This window comes from Lynx rufus, unplaced genomic scaffold, assembly GCF_022079265.1.
Source record: "Lynx rufus isolate CCGP_SWC_20201006 ecotype Redwood Valley unplaced genomic scaffold, mLynRuf1.p SCAF_2, whole genome shotgun sequence".
NCBI classification, from domain to species: Eukaryota; Metazoa; Chordata; class Mammalia; order Carnivora; family Felidae; genus Lynx; species Lynx rufus.
The window spans coordinates 55,950,049-55,971,477 of record NW_025814834.1 but is presented as its reverse complement, the minus strand read 5'-3'; the positions used below and the strand labels follow the sequence as shown (position 1 = coordinate 55,971,477).

General features: G+C 39.2%; 1 protein-coding gene across 1 annotated transcript in view; it reads right to left on the bottom strand.

Annotated features, from left to right (window-relative positions):
• PDE11A (phosphodiesterase 11A) overlaps positions 1-21,429 on the bottom strand; it is a 385,818-nt gene that overhangs the window by 124,394 nt on the left and 239,995 nt on the right. The window contains exon 10 of the mRNA XM_047084228.1: positions 9,314-9,364. Coding sequence (XP_046940184.1) covers positions 9,314-9,364 — 51 coding nt within the window. The remainder of the gene's footprint in view (positions 1-9,313; positions 9,365-21,429) is intronic.

Sequence of the window (21,429 nt, the reverse complement as noted above, 5' to 3'; positions counted from 1 at the left end):
AATTATAGCATTTTATAGCTGAAAATGGCTTTGTTGTGAAGATGAGGAAACCGGAGGTCTAGGAATTTTATTACTTTTTTCTTTTTTTCCTTTTTTTTAGAAATTTTAAATGAACTGAGAAGTCTGGTGGCTGTTTTGTCTACTTCCATGTTTGCTCTCTCTTGTCTTACTGTGTCTGTGGCCTTCCAAAGGCTGCTTAAAAACAGACAGCTCTAGCAACAAAGACGTTGTCTCCTAACTTGGCATTTCATATTGTGCCCTGAGATCAGTAGAATCATGATTTATGCGCATTTTTAAGATTTTGGATGGATCCACTGTCAACTGAGAGAAAACACACAAAACTACCAAAGCAGCACACAATTTCAAAAATAGGTAGAAAGGACAGAAAATGGGACCATACAAATGAAAAAAATTAGAAAGACATCCTGAGATTCAAGGAAATAATGGTTTCGACAAACGTAGTCATCAGGATGGTGGTAGCAGGACACATGAGTGAAGAATCACATCTAATAGAGGCATGCCTCATTTTATCGCACTTTGGTTTATTGCACTTCGCAGGTACTTCGGTTTTTGCAAAATGAAAGTTTGCGGCAGCCCTGTGTTGAGGGAGTCTATCAGTGCCATTCTTCCAAAAGCATTTGCTCACATAATGTTTCTGTGTCACATTTTCCTAATTCTCTATCCACTACAAACTTTTACATTATTAAATTTGTTATGGCGATCAGTGATCAGTGATTATGACTTGCTCAAAGCTCAGAAGATGGTTAGCCACTTTTAGCAATAAAATATTTGTTAATTAAGATAGGCACATTGTTAGACATCATGCTATTGCACAGTGAATAGATATAGTAGAGTGTCAACAAAACTATTACATACACTGGGAAACCAAAAAATTCATTTGACTTGCTTTATTGTGATATTTGCTTTATTGCTGGAACCAAACCCTCAGTGTTTCTGAGGTATGCCTGTATTAAAGAAATTGCTGAATCAACTAAGAATGACAAGGGGCCTTTGCCCAATCTAGGGAAGGACAGATATTGACATTACTGAACACTCCAAAGAGAATATGCTAAACAAAGAAAATGAATCCCTTTCTTTTCATATAGTTCAGGCTTCTTAGGAAACTAGTAAACAAGAACCTAAAACAGGTGTTGAGAAAGAATTTGCGACACTCTTAATGTCATAAATCCTTACTCCAAAATTGACTCACATGTTGTAAACACCTCTGCCATCAAAACTGCAAACAGTTAAATGAATTTGGTAGAAATTTCTCCAGCACCCAGGTGCAAGCGGCACTTTAGGAAATATAAGGGTTACAAAAATGACTAAGACAAGGATTCACTCCTAAAAATGCTCCTGGTTTAACCAGGTGATTGGGCAGGTGCATAAAGATTTACATCGCAAGGTAGAGACTGATATGTATAATGAAAAAATGGCAAACGAGCAGATCACTTCTGCCTGAATTACAGTGAGAACGACTTCATGGAGGGGGCACAACTGAGCAGAAGCAGATTGTCAGGCCTCTATGCAAAGATAGAAGCAGGAATGGGAGCAGAGATAGAGAAGGGCAGAGAATGGACAGAAAATATCTAACATAGCTCGTGGGAAGGGTCGGTCAGGGGGAGTATGGGAAGCCAGATGGAGTAGTGAACTGGAGGTGAGAGTTCAGAGCAGTTTTTAAAAGTATCATTATAATGAATTTGGTTATTTAGTTAAACATTTTTTATTTGAGTATAGCTGACATTCAGTGTTAGATCAGTTTCAGGTGTACAACACAGTGACTCAACTTCTCTATACGTTACGCTGTGCTCACCATGAGTGTAGCTACCATCTGTCACCATACGCTAGAAATGTGTCATTGACTATATTCCCTGTGCTGTACCTTTTATTCCCATGACTCATTCATTCCATAACTGAAGCCTGTGTTTTCCACTCCCTTTCACTCATTTTAATGTCCAACTGAAGAATTTGAAATGATGGAATCATAGATGTTGAGCTCTTTGAGAAGGAAGGCTGGCACCAACAGAAGAGTACTGTTAATCTGTCCACTATGCACAGGATGAATTTGGGAATAGGTCTTAAGAACTTACTTTAAAAAGGGAGGGATGGGGCACATGGGTGGCTCAGTCAGTTAAGTGTCCGACTTCGGCTCAGGTCATGACCTCAACGGTTTTTGAATTTGAACCCTGCATCGGGCTCTGTGCCGACAGAGAGAGAAAAGGTGGCAGGGAGACCAGGTAGGGGGGCATGCAAACAACTGTCTGAATGAGAAAGAATGAGAGTCTGAGCTGGTGCTAACTGTGAGGATGGTGGTGGCATGGGAGACATTCTCAAGTCCTCTGTTCCATGAGGGAACAGCACACGGGATTGAGGACATATGAGGACACAAAGGTGACTGGGTAATTATGTCAAGTGTGCCCCTGGAGAGGAGGGGCAGGGAAGCTCCTATGTATACCGAAGGAAATGCAGAAGAAAACCAACCATTATGACTGCCAAACCAAACCCACATCATTGAGGTGAGGGAGCATCAATTTCCCAGTTCTGTACCTACAGTCATAGATGGCTTTAACTAGAGGAAAACCAGAGAGAGGGGAGAGTGAGATAGTCCGAGCTGCCCCAGGGTTCTGGAAAGGTCTGATCCCTCTGGCCTCTATAGTTGCCTTCATTGTTCAGGCATCAGTGCTCCAACAGGTCCACACTATTGCCCTCCACTCCTGTCTTCCCTGGGCCTTCATGACTCATCACTGCTCCGAAACCAAAAATGAACTGCCTTTTATTTCATTCCCTCAGGGTCAGACTCCCTGGGCCTTCATGTGTGCCACTCAAGGAGTGCAGGGGACCAGCTGTGTTAATGTGTGGAAGCAAGAAGGTGGGAGAAAGCCTTCCAGGCGCATCCTTCCTCCCAGGGAAAGTAAACATCCACTGTGACCTTTTGGAGACAGTGTCCCTATTTTGTTTCCAAATGGAAAGAAGTGATCAATATGGTTGTTTACACTGACCTGAAAGGAGGTCAGGGTCACCACAGGAGGGCCTGGTGGGTTCTTGAAGAGCCCTCAACTCATAGCCATGTAGTTCAACAGTAGAAAAGGCCAGCCTGGACTTGCAGCCCCAGTTCTCCTCACACCACTCCCCTCCCCACTACTTTCCATACTCAAGAGTGAGAAAGTGTAACCATCTTTTTTTTCTGAGCTAACATTTCATTAAGACACTACTCATAAAGAGAACCCCATATGATCACACGGACATTTGGACACAGAGCACTCCACATATTTATGGGCATGTCCCAAGTGGTGCTGGCTGCACAGCTCAGTCTGCTGCCTTAGGAGCAGGAGATGCCCTTTAGGATGCTGATCCAGCTGTTTCCCCTGCAGCCAATTTACACTGAAGGTTCAATAACTTTCCCTGATTAAAAAAAAAAAATCTTGGAAATTAAACTCAGCATAGCTACTATTTAAAGTAAAAACAACCCCCTAAAGTTAAGAGGTGAGGACAGGAGAGGAGACAGAGTAGGTTAGGTGTAAGATGAGTCCCAAATTCCATTTATACTGCTGCGAGGTCATCTTTTTAAACAACCTTAGAAGTATGCCAAGGTGAACCGGAAAGTTGTTGGTTGTTGAGATTTCCAAAGGTAGCATTTCAGAAGACTGTGAGGGCTGAGGCTAGAGAAACAAAAGAAAGCTCTCCTTCCTCCCGGGCACCCTGAGGTCCTGAATCACCCCCTGGACTCTGGGGGTGTCTCTGTGGGAGCACCCAGCCTGTAGGATAGGAGCTAGAAGGTGCTTCCTACTGACCGCGGTAGGGAACATGGGCTCCCCAAACCTCTGCCCTACCTTGCTCCTCCCTGCATTGGCAGTTGCCTCATTACTTGGGTTTGGGTAAGTGCCGTGGTGTTGTCCTCTGTCTACCCAGGACACTTTTCCTCTGCAAGAAGCTGCTGCAAGGACTGGACTTTTCCACGGCTTTGGAAATAGAGTTGGCAGGGCAGTGGCCAGCAGATGTCCTGTCTTTGTGCAATTAGAAAAAGGTGCATCCTTTGGGAGGTCAGTTACTAAAAGGTATGCCATCACTTGACCAGCCAAGTAGGGGTGAGCCCCATCTCCTGCCTCCTCAGGGACACCCCTCGTGCAGGGACTCTTGTGCAGGACCTGTGACAAACACATCTACCGGCACGACTGCCACGGTGGTTCTGAGTGAGGAAGCTTCTTATGATAACATTTGAATATTTCATGGATCAAAGATGTCTACTCAAACTTAATTACTTAAAAAAAAAGCCTAGTATATCCCATCTTATTGCCCTGCCTGTCCCCTGCCCTCCATCTCACAGAGGAGACCATAAGGTCCTGTTTTTGATGTAGCTATGTAAAGGCCACAAGGAGTACCTATTCCTTGGCACTTTATTTTATTTTATTTTATTTTATTTTATTTTATTTTATTTACTTTACCGGGATGTTAATTTGTGGCCCAGGCATTAACATTGATAACTTGAAATATGCAAGAGGTAGTCCAAACCCAAACATCCAACATGAGTTATTGGTGTTTAATTACTGAGGCAGTTAAATAGTGCTGTAAACGAGTTCATCTCTGATTGCAGCCATAACCCATGCAGTTTGGAATTGAAAGAAGAGATGATAAAAGGTGGCAATATAACATGAGAACGTCCATGAGTTGATTTTAATTGGTAAACTGGCATATATAGTGATAACTGTTTGGTCTGTCCACTGCATTGGAATCTTAGGGAAGTGCATAAAATTACAGGAGCATATAATTGGTGCACTAAACTCATTTTCTTATGTTATCACAGCTGGCATCTTCAGGTTATTAAAAGCCTTTAAACCAGTCATCTTCAAAGAGATCTAATTGTCAATATGGTCTTTATCCATTATTCCTGTTAGCACCGAGCAGAAGAAATATAAACAGGCACTAAAATCTGCACAAATTTTCTGTGCACGCCTTTCTTATTTCAAGTTCAAGGAAGATCAGTAAATGTTAATGAGGATAAAAACCATTCTTTAAATCCTTCTTTCTTCATTCAATGCACAAGGCAATCAGCCCGTAAAGGATAAATTATTAATATTATAGCCTCAACCAGACTTTTAAAAAGTTAATTCATTAGTTCCAGGAAGTTCTGTGATCATTTTGTGTATAAGTGGTTCTCCAAAATCCCAAGGTATAAATAATATGTCAGAACCATAAAAATAACCTTAGGTTCTGACATTCTTTGCTGAGCAATTATATGTTGTTTCATCTACTTATTCTGGCTAGATAATCCAGGAATTCTTCTAGAATGGTTTTCACATTCTGAGCACCATTCACCTACCTACCACCACGCACCCACGGAGGAAATTTTCCCAACTGGAGAAATAGAGTTAATAGAACAAAGCAAAACAAAAGTAAAAGCATCTTCTCCCTCTCCTATGGTATTTCACAATAGGAAAAGAAATCCCCAAGCATGGACAGGTGTGAAATAGGAAGATAAGATATGAAAAAAGGTAAAGAGCTACCAGCCTAGCATTAATGATGATTAAAGATTGACTGCAGGTTTATCATATATGAAATCTGTGTTCCTTTAAACCATCCCGCCTAGGAGTACAAATGGTAGTGAATTGAAAACAATTAATGGTATGTATTATCCTCTCCAATAGGATCTCCCTCTCTTCTACTTATTTCTGAGACATCCCTGGGTATATCTTATTTGTCCTTAAAATGTGACCACTCAGCCTGAATTCATCCCTTTAGCCTTTGCTGGCCATTTTGGTAGAAGGTGCCTTGCTTCTGGTCTGAGGCTTCCTTCCATTGGGCTGCTGCTTTCTGTTGCATTCTACTGGCGCTCTGGAAACCTCATGCTCTTGGAGTCATTTATTGTACTGAAACTGTACTAAGGGCCATACCTTTTGTGTCCACTCATGTTTTCAGCTGAGAAGATGAATCCATAGGAGGCTGTGGTAAGGGACAGATTCAAGAGACAAACCCCATGCTGAACTTGGAACCATCCAGAGGCCTCAATTTCCACCAAGAAAAGTTCTTGACTAGGAGGCCTCCTAGTCTCTTGCGTAAACAACCACATCCCACTGGCGTGCTTGGCATATCTGAATCCCAAATGCAGTGTAGTTTCGGCTGTAACTGGAGTCTGACCTGTATTTGACCTCCAGATCCTTCTCAGTACTAGCTGATGACATTTCTTCCAAACCCTGACTTAATCTCTGAATCACTGATCACTAGCTTGGTCCCAGCTGCACATAATCCATCAACTCAGCAATCCTTGCACTGATGAAGTCTCATAGATAACTCTGAATCCAGATTTCAAATCTCTCTCTCTCTTTTTTCTTTAATATCTCTGCTAAAAATTACGGTAGGTAGCAAAGTTTACTACATATATACGTTTTTTACATATTTATTTTGAGAAAGAGTGAGAGAGAGAGCAAGAGCACCCCAAGTGGAGGAAGGGCAGAGAGAGAAGGAGAGAGAGAATCCCAAGCAGGCTCAGTGCTGACAGCAAGGAGCCCAACACAGGGCTTGATCTCACGACCCATTGAGGTCATGACCTGAGCCAAAATCAAGAGTCGGGACGCTTAACCCACTAAGCCACTCAGGTGCCCCTACAGTATATTTGAATGTATGCATGGTTTAGTTGTACATATTGGTCAAAACAAAGCATTTATTTATTGCTATTTAGTTACAATGTTAGGAAACTGCCATTGCACATATTCCAGTGTGAAATTTTAGTAAATACTTTTCAGTGTCTATGTGCAGGATTATTTTAAGCTCACTACATTTTAATCTTATTGCTGCAGTTACAAGACATCAGCTACCAATTATGATAATGTTTTGTTTACTTTATATATCAAGAAAAAAAGCCATTAGGTTAAAATTATCTACTATATCTCAATTACATTGTAATAAGATACTTACCAATATCTTTCAGGATAAAATCTGGAATAAATTAGCTAAGTTAATACTCTTGATAATTTTAAGATGAAATAACCCTTTGTTCTCAAATTTAAATACTTCATATTTTTAGTATGTTTGTGAGCTAACAATAGAAAAGCAAATTCCAAGACAATAGTGTTTTCCTTACTCTAAGGAATTAAGAATTAAGGCTGAACAAAGGGCAATACCTTCAGAGAGTACAGAGCTATTGATTCTGGCCTGCTGTGATTCTGGACATGTCCCATCAAATAGCTCCTGCAGTCATATTTAGTCCCACTGTGAGCTTTGCTGTCTTTCTTCCTGCCTGTCCCTTCCTTCTTTTAGAAATGATGATAATTATAATAGCAGTAAAAATATAAAGTATAAAACAGTAAGAACAGTAAAATATTTGTGGCAAGTTATTTCCATAAATAGGATTTCTAGGTAACTAAATTTCATTAAAGTACAAACGCTTTAAATATTTTTGATGGACATATTTATAAAATATAAGACATAAAAAATAATTATATGTAACCATGGTTTTAACATTTTCTTAGTGAATAACTGTTTTGAGTTACAGAACACTGATGCTTTTTGGATTCATTCATTCATCCATCCATTCAACAAATCATTACTGAATACTACTGTGTCCCCAGAGCTGTAGAGATAGAGCACTGAACACAACATACAAAAAGTGCTGCCCTGGGGCCCCCGGGTGGCTCAGTTGGTTAAGCATTCAACTTTTGATTTTGGCTTGCTTTGTCATGATCTCATGGGTTCATGGGATGGAGCTCCGCATTGGGCTCTGTGCTGACAGTGCAGAGCTTACTTGGGATTCTTTCATTTTCCTCCCTCTCTGCCTCTCCCCTGCTTGTGCTCTCTCCCTTTCTCTCTCTCAAAATAAATAAATAAACTTAAAAAAAAAGTGTTGCCCTAATGGCACTCACATTCTAGCTGGTATGTAGGATGCTTCTGTCTATAACAAGAAGGCCCTGACTGCCATGGTTTGGGTTGTTTTGTCTCCTTCCTCTGCTGTCAGCTGTCACCTCCTGCTGGCAACATATCTCTTCCTGATCTGGGTTACCACTGCATGTCTTTTCCTAAGCCTCTCATCAAGCCAATAGGACCATATCCCTGGATGGACCCCACGCAGCTTACTTTATGCACACGCTAGATGGACTGCTCCCTGCCCTTCTGAGCAGTTCCCTCATCCCTACTCTGAGTTTGCAGTCTTCCCTTGTTTCCTTTCTTTATCAGTGTGACTCAACTCTAATGATCTGATTCAACGATCAGGTACAAAGGTCTCTGTGCCATTCTTCCATGAATGCATGTATGTGTAAATGAAACTCCTAATTAGAAGACTAGCCATCATCAGTGTTATTACATACTAATGTGTATTGGTACAGCACAAAACACTATCTTTCTTATGGTTGTGGTGGTTAACCCAACAATTCTCTGAACCTCCACAAAAACAAAAAGGCAGACATCATAGCCTTCATAAGGGAGCAAAATCAGGTTTCCCACACTCTCATATATTGACCATGGCTGGTTAGAAGTGCGGGGAAAGGAACAAGAATTCTGGGCTGCCTTTAAGGGAACAGTGGTGATTGAGGTGAAAAAGAATATCTAGGGGCACCTGGCTGGCTCAGTTGGTACAGCATGTGACTCTTGATCTCAGGGTTGTGAGTCTGAGCCCCACATTGGGTGTGGAGATTACTTAAAAATAAAATCTCAAAAAAAAAAAAAAAAAGAAAGGAAAAGAATATCTAAGACTCATTCACAGACTTATCCAATGTTGGAGCTGGAAGAAGGTCCCACTGAACAGCAGTGAACATGGTAGTTAAGAACTCCAGTTCCGGGGCTGCATTGCCTGGCTATAACCCTTACAATCATTTGATCTTGGCCTATATACTTAACATCTCCATGCCTCAACTTATTCATCTGTAAAACAGTATACTTCACAGGATTATGAGATTCAAATGAATTAATGCAGGTAAAATGCTTTGTGTTGTGCCTGGTCCATAGTAAGCATTTGACAAGTGTTAGCTAGTATTGTCCTATTTTTTGCAGATGAAAATACACAGATTTTAAGTGAACAGAAAGTTGGAGGAAAAACCAACGCCAAAGCCAGGTGTTCTGATTCTTACCATATTACACAGATTTTTTTTTTTCCCCTAATATCCCACCTGCTTGGCAAACGGAAAGAAAGAAATAAATGATCATGAAGAGGCTGCTCTATTATATTTAAATCCCCTTTCCCCTCTAAGACTGAAATATCCAAGCACACCTAGGCCCAGTTCTATTCCTTAACACCTAATGGGCGGGAGTGATTCTACAGAGGCAAATGACGAAGGATCAGAAAGCTGCGTAACATTATGTACTGGCAAGGCACTCTTTGCTTCCTTACCTTAAACTTGTCAACTTCAGCTTTTGAACATGTTGCATGGTATGACAGCACCTGATTCAGAAGAAAAGGAAAAAAAACCCTTTAATAACTAGACATGACTCTATTTTCTGAAATTCTCCTGGCTTAAAAAGAAACTCAGCTCATTATACCACCATGATAATAGTGAATTTTTTTATTGAAGAATAATTGACATACACTATCCTATTAATTTCAGGTATACATCACCATAATCTGATATTTTCATACATTACAAAATGAGCCTCATGCTAAGTTTAGTTACCATCTGTCACCATATAGTTATTACAACATTATTGACTGTATTTCCTATGCTGTACATTATATCCCCAATGACTTATTTATTTTATAACTGGAAGCTTGTGCCTCTTAATCCCCCTCACCTATTTCATCTCCACTCCACCCACACCTCCCCTCTCTGCTGACTAACAGTTTATTTCTTATATCTATGAATCTGCTTCTGTTTTGTTTTATTTGTTCTTTTTTTGTTTTTAGATTCCACTTATGAGTGAAAACATACAGTATTTGTCTTCCTCTGCCTGACTTATCTCATTTAGCATAATACCTTCTAGGTCCACCCATGTTGTTGCAAATGGCAAGAATTCATTCTTCTTTTTAATGGCTGAGTAATATTCCATTATATATATATATATATATATATGTATGTGCATATATATATACATATATATATATCACATCTTCTTTATCCACTCATCTACTGATGGACACTTAGGTTGCTTTCATATCTTGGCTATTTTAAATAATGCTGCATAGAGGTGCCTGGCTGGATCAGTTGGTTAAGTTTAACTCTTGATTTCAGCTCAGGTCATGATCCCACGGTTCACAGAATTAAGCCTTGCGGTGGGTGCTGCACTAACAGCTTGGTGCCTGCTTGGGATTCTCTCTCTCCTCTCGCTCTGTCCCTGCCCAGCTTATGGGCTTTCTCCCTCTCCCTCTAAATAAATAAATAAATAAATAAATAAATAAATAAATAATGCTGCAATAAACATATGGGTGCACATATCTCTTTGAATTAGCATTTTCATTTTCTTCAGATAAATACACAGAGGTAGAATTGCTGGATAATATAGTAGTTTTATTTTTAATTTCTTGAGGAACTTCCATACTGTTTTCTGTAGTAGCTGTACCAATCAATGTACATTCCCACCAAAGCATACGAGGGTTCCCTTTTCTCCACATCCCCACCAACACTTGTTACTTTTTGTTTTTGTTTTGATAATAGGCAATCTGACTGGTATGAGGTGGTATCTAATTGTGGTCTTCATTTGCATTTCCCTGATGATGAGTAATGTCGAACATCTTTTCATGTGTCTATTGGTCATCTGTAGGTCTTCTTTAGAAAAATGTCCATTCAAGTCCTCTGGTTGGTTGTTCTTTTGATATTAAATGGTATAAGTTCTTTATATATTTTGGATATTAACCTCTTATCAGATGTATGATATGCAAATATCTTCTTCCATTCAGTAGGTGGCCTTTTTATTTTGTCTATGGTTTCGTTTGTTGTGCAGAAGCTTTTTAGCTTGATGTAGTCCTATTTGTTTATTTTAGCTTTTGTTGCCCTTGTCTGAGGAGACTCTTCCAAAAAGAAATATCGCTAAGACTGATGTCAAAGAGCTTCCTGCCTCTGTTTTCTTCTAGGAGTTTTATGGCTTCAGGTCTTACATTAAAATCTTTAATCCCATTTGAACTTTTTTTTTTTTTTTCAACGTTTATTTATTTTTGGGACAGAGAGAGACAGAGCATGAACGGGGGAGGGGCAGAGAGAGAGGGAGACACAGAATCGGAAACAGGCTCCAGGCTCTGAGCCATCAGCCCAGAGCCTGACGCGGGGCTCGAACTCCCGGACCGCGAGATCGTGACCTGGCTGACGTCGGACGCTTAACCGACTGCGCCACCCAGGCGCCCCGATTTGAACTTATTTTTGCATATGGTGTAAAACAGTACTCCAATTTCACTCTTTTGCGTGTAGCTGTCCAGTTTTCCCAACATCATTTATTGAAGAGACTGTGTTTTCAATGGTGGATTTTAATGGACACGAAATTTCCCATAACTGTGACACAGACTGTTATCTGTGCAATTGCAGTGGAATCTATTATAATGCTGAATGGAGCTGCAGTCCACATGAAAGGCTAAGTATTTTATACCAGGATGTTTTTATAGTTATTTCATCAAAGGGACATGATGTGGCTGGCTCAAGATCACAGCTCCCAAAGGACATGAATATTTGTCCTGTGAAATGCTCTGGAACGTAAATAAATAAAAAGGCCATGGGTGGTGTAGGTCTCTGTGTGTGTTTGTGTGAACTGTGGCAGACACTGTATATTGCTGACTCAACTTTCATTTCTGGTCTATTCTCACTTGCCTGCTTTTATTATGTAGGAAAGATTGTGCTGATATGCCCAACCATCTGCAATGTCTTTTGTAAGAGGATTATATTTCCCTGCCTTACTGACAGCCTTAGTATATGACTGGCATTAGACAATGCAGTGCGGCGGCGGGCCGGGGGGGGAAGCAACAGATACCATCCTGAAGCACTCTTCAAGAGCCTTATATGGTTCTGCCATCTCCTGTTTCCTTCCACCATGGGAAGTGTGTAGCCCAAGAAGGGCTGCTCTCTCAGCCTGGACCCCAAAATGAAACAGGTACATTAGGCACAGCCACAGCCACCCCACAGCTGTTGGTGTGTCCTGTGAGCATGAAATCAAGCTTTGTGGTTTATCACTGCATTGCAACTTACTGAATCAGAGGCTTAAAAGTCAAAAGTCCAATTCACAGGCTCCCTGTATCTGGGAGAAGTCCTGTGGAGTGGATGTGTGATGCTCCTCTGGTCAGTGAAATGTAAGTGGGAGTGCTGGGGCTGCCTCTTGACCTTTTCTTTGGCCTCAGAAACAGCTATAAGGCTTGGATAGTCTGTGCAGCAGATATACGCAGCAAAATCTGTGCAGCAAAGTCTGGTGTCTATGAGGTGAAAACTATGAATGACTGCTTGTTATGGCTGGTAGAGCAGAATGGGAAAGGGAAATGAATCTGGCCCTGGACTGCCCTGCCTCAGACTTTTTGTTTCGCAAGACAAATAAACACACATTTGCTTAAGTCAGTATTGGAATGTTACAAGGTGTATCTATATATGTCTCTCTAGATCTATACACACACACACACACACACACACACACACACACACATACACACACACACACACAACTTGTAAGTTACATATTTTATACTACCAATCCCATGCTTAATCTATACAAACTTCAAATAAATAAATCTAGGAAATGCTAAATCATTTCAACTACCAATCTTAGAGAACTGCATTATACATTTGGTTCTGAAAAGTAAAGTAACACATTTTCTCTTGTTAAATGCAGCATTTCCCAAATCTAATTAGCCACAGAACTCCCTTTTAGATGATACTGTATATTAATCTAGTAACATTCCAACCTAATAGCCTATTGGCCAAAAACTCTGAGAAATGTTGATGAGATGCTACACCATCTGTAGCAGGGCCACAATGGAGACAGTGTCACAGGGGGCAGATCACAGCCTCTGGAGCCAGCTTCCCAGGTATGGGAGTTTGGGCAAGTGTCTTAGTCTTCTCTACACCATTTTGTAAAATGGTATAATACTAACACTAAATAGGTATCTCCTGCTTAACATCAGTAAGCTATTGTTGAAAATCAGGTTCCACCTGAAAATGCCAACAGGGAGCCTGTTTTCCATTATTTTTAATTGAAAAAAATTATAATGCATTATAAAACATGCAACGACTTCCTGCAACTTAATGAAAACACAGTAAAATTAATATGTATGTATGCAACAAGAAAATGTGAGGTTACAAATGGCTTCAAGTGTTTATTTTCTGATAATAACCAAAACAGTCTTAACAAAAAGTTGCTTTATATTCAGTGGTGTCTTCTCTCCCATCATAAACACCTTGATCTGTTAAGTTTCTCAGGATCCACATAAGAGTGAAACCATATGGTATCTGTCTTTCTCTGTATGGCTTATTTCACTTAGCATAACACTCTCCAGTTCCATCCATGTTGCTACAAAGGGCCATATTTCATTCTTTCTCATTGCCACGTAGTACTCCATTGTGTATATAAACCACAATTTCCCATGGGGGAGGGGAAGGAAAAAAAAAAAGAGGTTAGAGTGGAAGAGAGCCAAAGCATAAGAGACTCTTAAAAACTGAGAACAAACTGAGGGTTGATGGGGGGTGGGAGGGAGGGGAGGGTGGGTGATGAGTATTGAGGAGGGCACCTTTTGGGATGAGCACTGGGTGTTGTATGGAAACCAATTTGACAATAAACTTCATATATTGAAAAAAAAAATAAACACCTTGATCACTCACTTCTTTTCCCATAGTTTTCTCAATGCCTTTTCATTTTTGGGAGGGACTCTGTCAAATACTACTAAGCAAAAGCCAGAGCTAAATGTTAGAGGCTTGGTGGTGATGCATCAGGAGAAACTGCATCTCAGTAGCAGCAACAACCAAGATGCACAGCCTCATTGTTAAATTCTGCGTGGTTCTCAACGTGTCTACAAATGATTTGGATGTTCTTTAGACCAATTCTATCTAGAGTGTAAATCAAAATTTTTCCCACACCTCATTTTGTTTTTTAAAAAGTTATACAGAGTTTTGTGGACAAGAGTATATTTTCCCCCCAGTATAAACAAAGGCACAAAAATGCTGTACTGAGAAAGAAATATGTTCTATGAGGTTTGGTCATAAAAAAACCAAGAGATTTTCTACTGGGGAGATTCTGTGGTGTGGGCCTGTACTTCACACAGTTCTTGGGAAGGTTAAATGGGATAAAACATGTCAAAGACTTGGCACTCAAGTCATCAATTTATAGTTCTTACATTAATATTCAATTATAGTTCTGCCATATAAATATTTGGCAGAATATTGTGTCATCATACATTATCATCATTGGCTCGTAATTATTTATAGGTATTTTCAATGCCTATAGTATTGGTTTAAGGAGTAGAACCCAGTGACTCATTACTTACATATAACACCCAGTGCTCATCCAAACAAGTGCCCTCCTTAATGCCCATCACCCATTTAGCCTATCTCCCCAACACCTCCCCTCTAGCAACCCTCAGTTTGCTCTTCGTATTTAAGAGTCTCTTATGGCTTGCCTTCCTCTCTATTTTTATCTTATTTTGCCTTCCTTTCTCCTATGTTCATCGGTTAGGTTTCTTAAATTCCACATGAGTGAAATCATATGGTATTTGTCTTTCTGACTGACTTATTTCGCTTAGCATAATACATTTTAGTTCCATCCACAATGTGGCAAATGACAAAATTTCATTCTTTTTGATTGCAAAGTAGTATTCCATTGTATATGTATACCACATCTTTATCCATTCATCAGTTGATAAACATTTGGATTTTTTCCATAATTTGGCTATTGTTGATAGTGCTGCTATAAACATTGGAGTGCATGTGACCCTTCGAATCAGCATTTTTATATCGTCTGGATAAATACCTAGTAGTGCAATTGCTGAGTCGTAGGGTAGTTCTATATTTAACTTTTTGAGAAACCTCCATACTGTTTTCCAGAGTGGCTGCACCAGTTTGCATTCCCACCAACAGTGCAAAAGTGTTCTCCTTTCTCCACATCCTTGCCAACATCTGCTGTATCCTGAGTTGTTCATTTTAGCCAATCTGACAGGTGTGAGGTGGCACCTCTTTGTTGTTTTGATTTGTATTTCTTTGACAATGAGTGATGTTGAGCATCTTTTCATGTGCCTGTTAGCTATCTGGATGTCTTCTTTGGAAAAGTGTCTATTCATGTCTTCTGCCCATTTCTTGACTGGATTATTTGTTTTTTGGGGAGTTGAGTTTGATAAGTTCTTTATAGATTTTGGATACTAACCCTTTACCCAATATGTCATTTGCAAATATCTTATCCCATTCCATTAGTTGCCTTTTAGTTTTTTTGATTATTTCCTTCGTTGTGCAGAAGGCTTTTAACTTGATGAAGTCCCAATAGTTCATTTTGCTTTTGTTTCCCCTGCCTCCAGAGACATGTCTAGTAAGAAGTCACTGTGGCAGAGGTCAAAGAGGTTGCTGCTTGTTTTCTTCTGTAGGATTGTAATGGTTTTCTGTCACATTTAGGTCTTTCATCCATTTTGAATTCATTTTTGTGTATAATGTAAGAAAGCAGCCCAGTTTCATTCTTCTGCATGTCACTGCCCAGTTTTCCCAGCATCATTTGCTGAAGAGACTGTCTTTTTTCTATTTGATATTCTTTCCTGCTTTGTCAAATATTAGCTGGCCATACATTTGTGGGTCGATGAGGTGAGGACTTCTGAGTTTTCTATTCTGTTCCATTGATCTATATGTCTGTTTTTGTGCCAGTACCACACTTTCTTGATGATTTCAGCTTTGTAATGTAGCTTGAAGTCCAGAATTGTGATGCTTCCAGGTTTGCTTTTCTTTTTCAACATTACTTAGGCTATTCAATCTTTTCTGGTTCCATACAAATTTTAGAATTATTTGTTCTAGCTCTGTGAAAAATACTGATGTTATTTTAATAGGGATTGCATTGAATGTGTAAATTGCTTTGGGTAGTGTCAACATTTTAACAATATTTGTTCTCCCAATCCATGAGCATGGAACATTTCTCCATTTCTTTGTGTCTTCTTCAATTTCTTTCATAATCTTTCTATAGTTTTCAGCATACAGATCTTTTACTTTTTGGTTAGTTTTATTCCTAGGTATCTTATGGCTTTTGGTGTAATTGTAAATGGGATCAATTCCTTGATTTCTCTTTCTGCTGCTTCGTTATTGGTGTATATAAATGCAACTGATTCCTATACATTGGTTTTATATCCTGTGACTTTGCTGAAGTCATGTATCTGTTCTAGCAGTTTTTTGGAGTCTTTTGCATTTTCTATGTTGAGTGCCATGTCGTCTGCAAAGAGTGAGCATTTGATTTCTTCCTTGCCCATTTGGATGCCTTTTATTTCTTTTTGTTGTTGGATTGCTGAGGCTAGGACTTCCAGTATTATGTTGAACAACAGTGGTAAGAGTGGACATCCCTGTCATGTTCCTGACCTTAGGGGGAAAGCTCTCAGTTTTTCCCCATTGAGGATGATATTAGCTGTGGGTCTTTCACATATGGCCTTAATGATGTTGAGGTATGTCCCTTCTACCCCTACTTTCTTGATTAAGTTTGTTTTTTGAGAGAGAATGGGAGAGAGAGACAGAGAGGACAGGGGAGGGGCAGAGACAGAGGGAGAGACAGAATATGAAGCAGGCTCTGTGCTGTCATCAGAGCCTGACGTGGGGCTCCATCTCATGACCCTGAGATCATGACATGAGCTGAAATCAAGAGTCAGACGCTTAACTGATTGAGCCACCCAGGCATCGCCCCCCACCGCTAAAATTTATCTTTACTTAAAAAATAAAATAAAATCCCACAAAAATTCAAGCTGAAATTCAAAAGCTCTGCCACTAGGTTGTGCTTAGCCAGGCTTTTACTATTTCAGGCATACTACCCACTCAACTTGTTATAATCAAATTTTCCCACATCCTTTACCATTTGTTTAAAAAAGGAGCTATTTAATTGCGACTATTTGAATCAGTGAAGCAGACAATTATTACAATTAGGACATTTTGTCCACTTTACACCCTTACCACAGTTGGAGTAATTAGTTTGCATCACCTACCTTCCCCACTAGACTGTAAGCACTATGAAGATCAGATCTGGTTTTGGTCACCAATGTATATCCCATTCCTAGGAGTGTGCTTGATACTTAGTTCACACTCATTTGATGAATTAAGGAATAAAAAATAAAATGATCTTAAAAAAAAAAGACTCTCTCCATTTCCCATATGCTTCATTGCTTGTATTATTAGTGGCCTTAATTGGTATCTTTTCCTCAGAGAAATCATAATATGTCTTAGAGCATAAACTGAACAATGTAGTAGGGTTGCCAGATTTAGCAAATAAAAATATAGGCTACCTGGTTAAATATGAATTTCAGGTCAACAATCAATATTTGCAAAATTGGGAACATGCTTATTCTAAAAATATTATTTGTTGTTGATACAAAATTCAAATTTAACTGGGTATCTTGTGTTTTTACCTAGAAACCTTACTTCTACTCTCTCTAAATTAAAAAGTCTAGAAACAAATATGGAAAACTCTAGGCCACATCTCAAAATATTCATGTTCCTTCTCTACCTTCACCCTACAACATCTCCCAGTGATCTTTTCCTAACAATATTTTATCTGCAAACCTACCAAATGCCTTCAGTCTGGAATCTTTCAGCAATGCTAAATAACCTCATTAATTTATGATCTGTGACAAATCTATGGATGGATGCCACTGAAAGAAATAAAACAAAAGTAATTCCTGATTACTTTTAGCAAAGCAAGTATTAAAGAGAGAATCATTATAGTTATATATATATAATATATATATGTTATATATATATTACATATATGCTATATATATATATATATATATATATATATCCTCTTAAAAAAAGGAAAAACCTCTAGGTCATGTTATATATGGCATGACCTAGAGGTTTTTCCTTTTTTTAAAAAAAAATTTACTATTTAAGTATAATGACATACAATGTTTTATTAGTTTCAGGTGTCCAACGTATTGATTCAACAATTCTACACATTACTCAGTGCTCACCATGGTAAGTATAGTCACCATACAATCCTATTACAATTTTATTGACTATACTCCTTATATTGTATTTTCCATCTCTGTGACTTACTTTTTTTATAACTTGAAGTTTCTACCTCTTAATCCCTTTCACCTATTTTGCCCATCCCCCCCACTCCTTCCACTCTGACAACCACCAGTTTGTTCTCAACATTTAAGAGTGTGGGGTTTTTTTTTGTTCATTTCTTTTGTTTATATTCCATATGTAAGTGAAATCATATGGTATTTGTCTCTATGTGACTTCTTTCACTTAGCATAATGCCCTCAAGGCCCATCCATGTTGTTGCAAATACAGAATTATATTTTCTTTAACTACTATTGTGAGACCCTCTTGGATAAGTGAACACTTCCTCCATGATTCCAGACTATGTTAATTTTATAAGAATTCCATAAACTGTACATTTCATACCAAGAATTTAGGTATCCATTTTTGAGTAATAATACCTTTGAGTAAACATGCTTTAATTCAATGCACTGTAATAGTTTCAAGAAAGAAGCATTTGCAAATGTTAATTATATAAACGTCTTCCCTATGAGGAATATTGTTAGGTTATGAGTTTAGCCATAATAAACACACTCATCAATTTTTTTTGACAGCTAAATAAAATTTGTATGAAGCTTACATACAAAAGTAAACAACTGATCCACAGAACACTTAACAAATATTAAACTTTCACAAGAAAATTTTTATCTCTGATGGCTTTATCTTCTGTGTCTATTAAGTTAGAAAATAGTTAAAAGTAAAAACTAGTGACTCAGTTTTGTTGGTGAACTCTAACTTGAGAAATCTTAATAGTTTCAAAAATAAATTACTATTTGCAAAACCCTACCAACTTCAATTAACTTTTGGATTGAACTTTCTCCTAGCAAAACAAAAAAGAGCAAGAAAAGCAAGATAAAGCAATTATCAGACCCATGAACAACACAGTAAAGAGCTCCTGTTTTTGTGTCGAGTTTCTACAGTAGGAAAAAAAAAACAACTGCATTTCAAAAGAAAAACAATGAGCAGAGCTATGAAACAGGACAGCCTAGCAAGCTTTGCTCTCTGCCACATGCGGTTCAAGACCAGAGCCAAATGCTTGCTTTCAGTTCCCAGGAACTGCCCCTCACTAGTTTACTGTAAATCTCTCATATCAATAGTTTTCAATATTAATTTATTGTAGATCTGGGCAGCCATTTGCTCCTGAAATGAGAAATGGGCCATTACAGATACCGGCTGAGAAGAGCATGCGTGTAAAGAACTACTTAACAGGGAAGAGGAACACAGACTTCACGGAAGCCGCAGACTGGTTGTCTTGGGCAGGAAACGACTGCATAAATATTTACTGATATGTTTATGGCTCTGGCGGCAAAGTCGCACTTCGTGGCACTTGGAATCTAAACTGATGTCAAAGTTAAGTTAAGCTGATGCAAAGTAAAATCCCAAATAAATTATGGGCATTTCACTTGACCATTAACCTCCTAAATTTCAGCCTCTCTTCATTTTACTGGCTACTCTCCAATGTATCCTTCCTGTTTACCTTTTCTCCCTTCTCCCTCCATTTCAAATATTAATTAAGAAAATTCTCTCCCTTTCTCACACAGAATAGTTTTTCACACCCTCTGGTTGCTGGTGGCAGTCAAAATCTATTCCCTCATGTCTTTACTACCCCTAAGGGGGCTTATCAAGGGTTTTCCCATGAAATGCTGGCACCTATAGTTAGATAATACTTCATCCATGTTGGTATACATCATGGATCCTCATACACATCCTATGTCATACATTAGCTCAGTGGTTCTCAAACTCTTGCATGCATCAGAGCACAGATGGCTGTGCCCTGCTTCCAGAGTTCCTGGGGCAGCAGGTCTGGGGTGGGGCCAGAGTATTTGTATTTCTAACAAGTTCCCAGGTGATAGAGACCCCAGAATTGGACCCACAAATGTATGGCCAACTAATCTCTGACAAATTAGGAAAGAGTATCCAATGGAAAGAAGACAATCTCTTTAACTAATGGTGCTGGGAGAACTGGACAGCAACATGCAGAAGAATGAAACTAGACTTCTTACACCATTCACAAAAATAAACTTAAAATGGATGAAGGACCTGAATGTGAGACAGGAAACCATTAAAACCCTAGAGGAGAAAGCAGGGAAAAACCTCTTTGACCTCAGCCACAGCAATTTCTTACTCCAAAGGCAAGGGAATTAAAAGCAAAAGTGAACTATTAGTACCTCATCAAGATAAAAAGCTTCTGCACTGCAAAGGAAACAATCAACAAAACTAAAAGGCAACTGAAGGAGTGGGAAAAGATATTTGCAAATGACATATCAGACAAAGGGCTAGTATCCAAAATCTATAAAGAACTCACCAAACTCCACACCCCAAAAAACAAATAATCCCGTGAAGAAATGGGCAGAAGACATGAATAGACACTTTTCTAAAGAAGACATCCAGATGGCCAACAGGCACATGAAAAGATGCTCGACATCACTCCTCATCAGGGAAATACAAATGAAAACCACACTGAGATACCACCTCCTGCAGGTCAGAGTGGCTAAAATGAACAAATCAGGAGACTATAGATGCTGGCGAGGCTGTGGAGAAACGGGAACCCTCTTGCATTGTTGGTGAGAATGCAAACTGGTGCAGCTGCTCTGGAAGACAGTGGGAGGTTCCTCAAAACATTAAAAATAGGTCTACCCTATGACGGGCACAGCAATATCACTGCTAGGAATTTACCCAAGGGATACAGGAGTGCTGATGCCTAGGGGCATTTGTACCCCAATGTTTATAGCAGCACTTTCAACAATAGCCAAATTATTGCCCATCAGCTGACGAATGGATAAAGAAGATGTGGTTTACATATACAATGGAATACTACTTGGCAATGAGGAAGAATGATATCTGGCCATTTGCAGCAACATGGATGGAACTGGAAGGTATTAGGCCAAGTGAAATAAGTCAGGCAGAAAAAGACAGAAACCATATGTTTTCACTCATATATGGATCCTAAGAAACTTAACAGAAGACCATGGGGGAAGGGAAGGGGAAAAAAAAGTTACAGAGAGGGAGGGAGGCAAACCATAAGAGACTCTTAAATACTGAGAACAAACTGAGGGTTGATGGGGGGTGGGGGAGAGGGGAAAGTGGGTGATGGGCATTGAGGAGGGCACCCGTGGGATGAGCACTGGGTGATGTATAGAAACAATTTGACAATAAATTATATTTAATATTAAAAACAAAACAAAATAAAATGCAAAAAAAAAAAGAATTGTGTTTGAAATTGGAGATGAGTCCGATGTATGAATTCTAGTATATGAATTTTATGGTGTCTATTCAACTTTTGCTTATTTCCTGATTCTCTTCTGTGTTTCAAAGAGCTGTGTTTGGTAGGCAG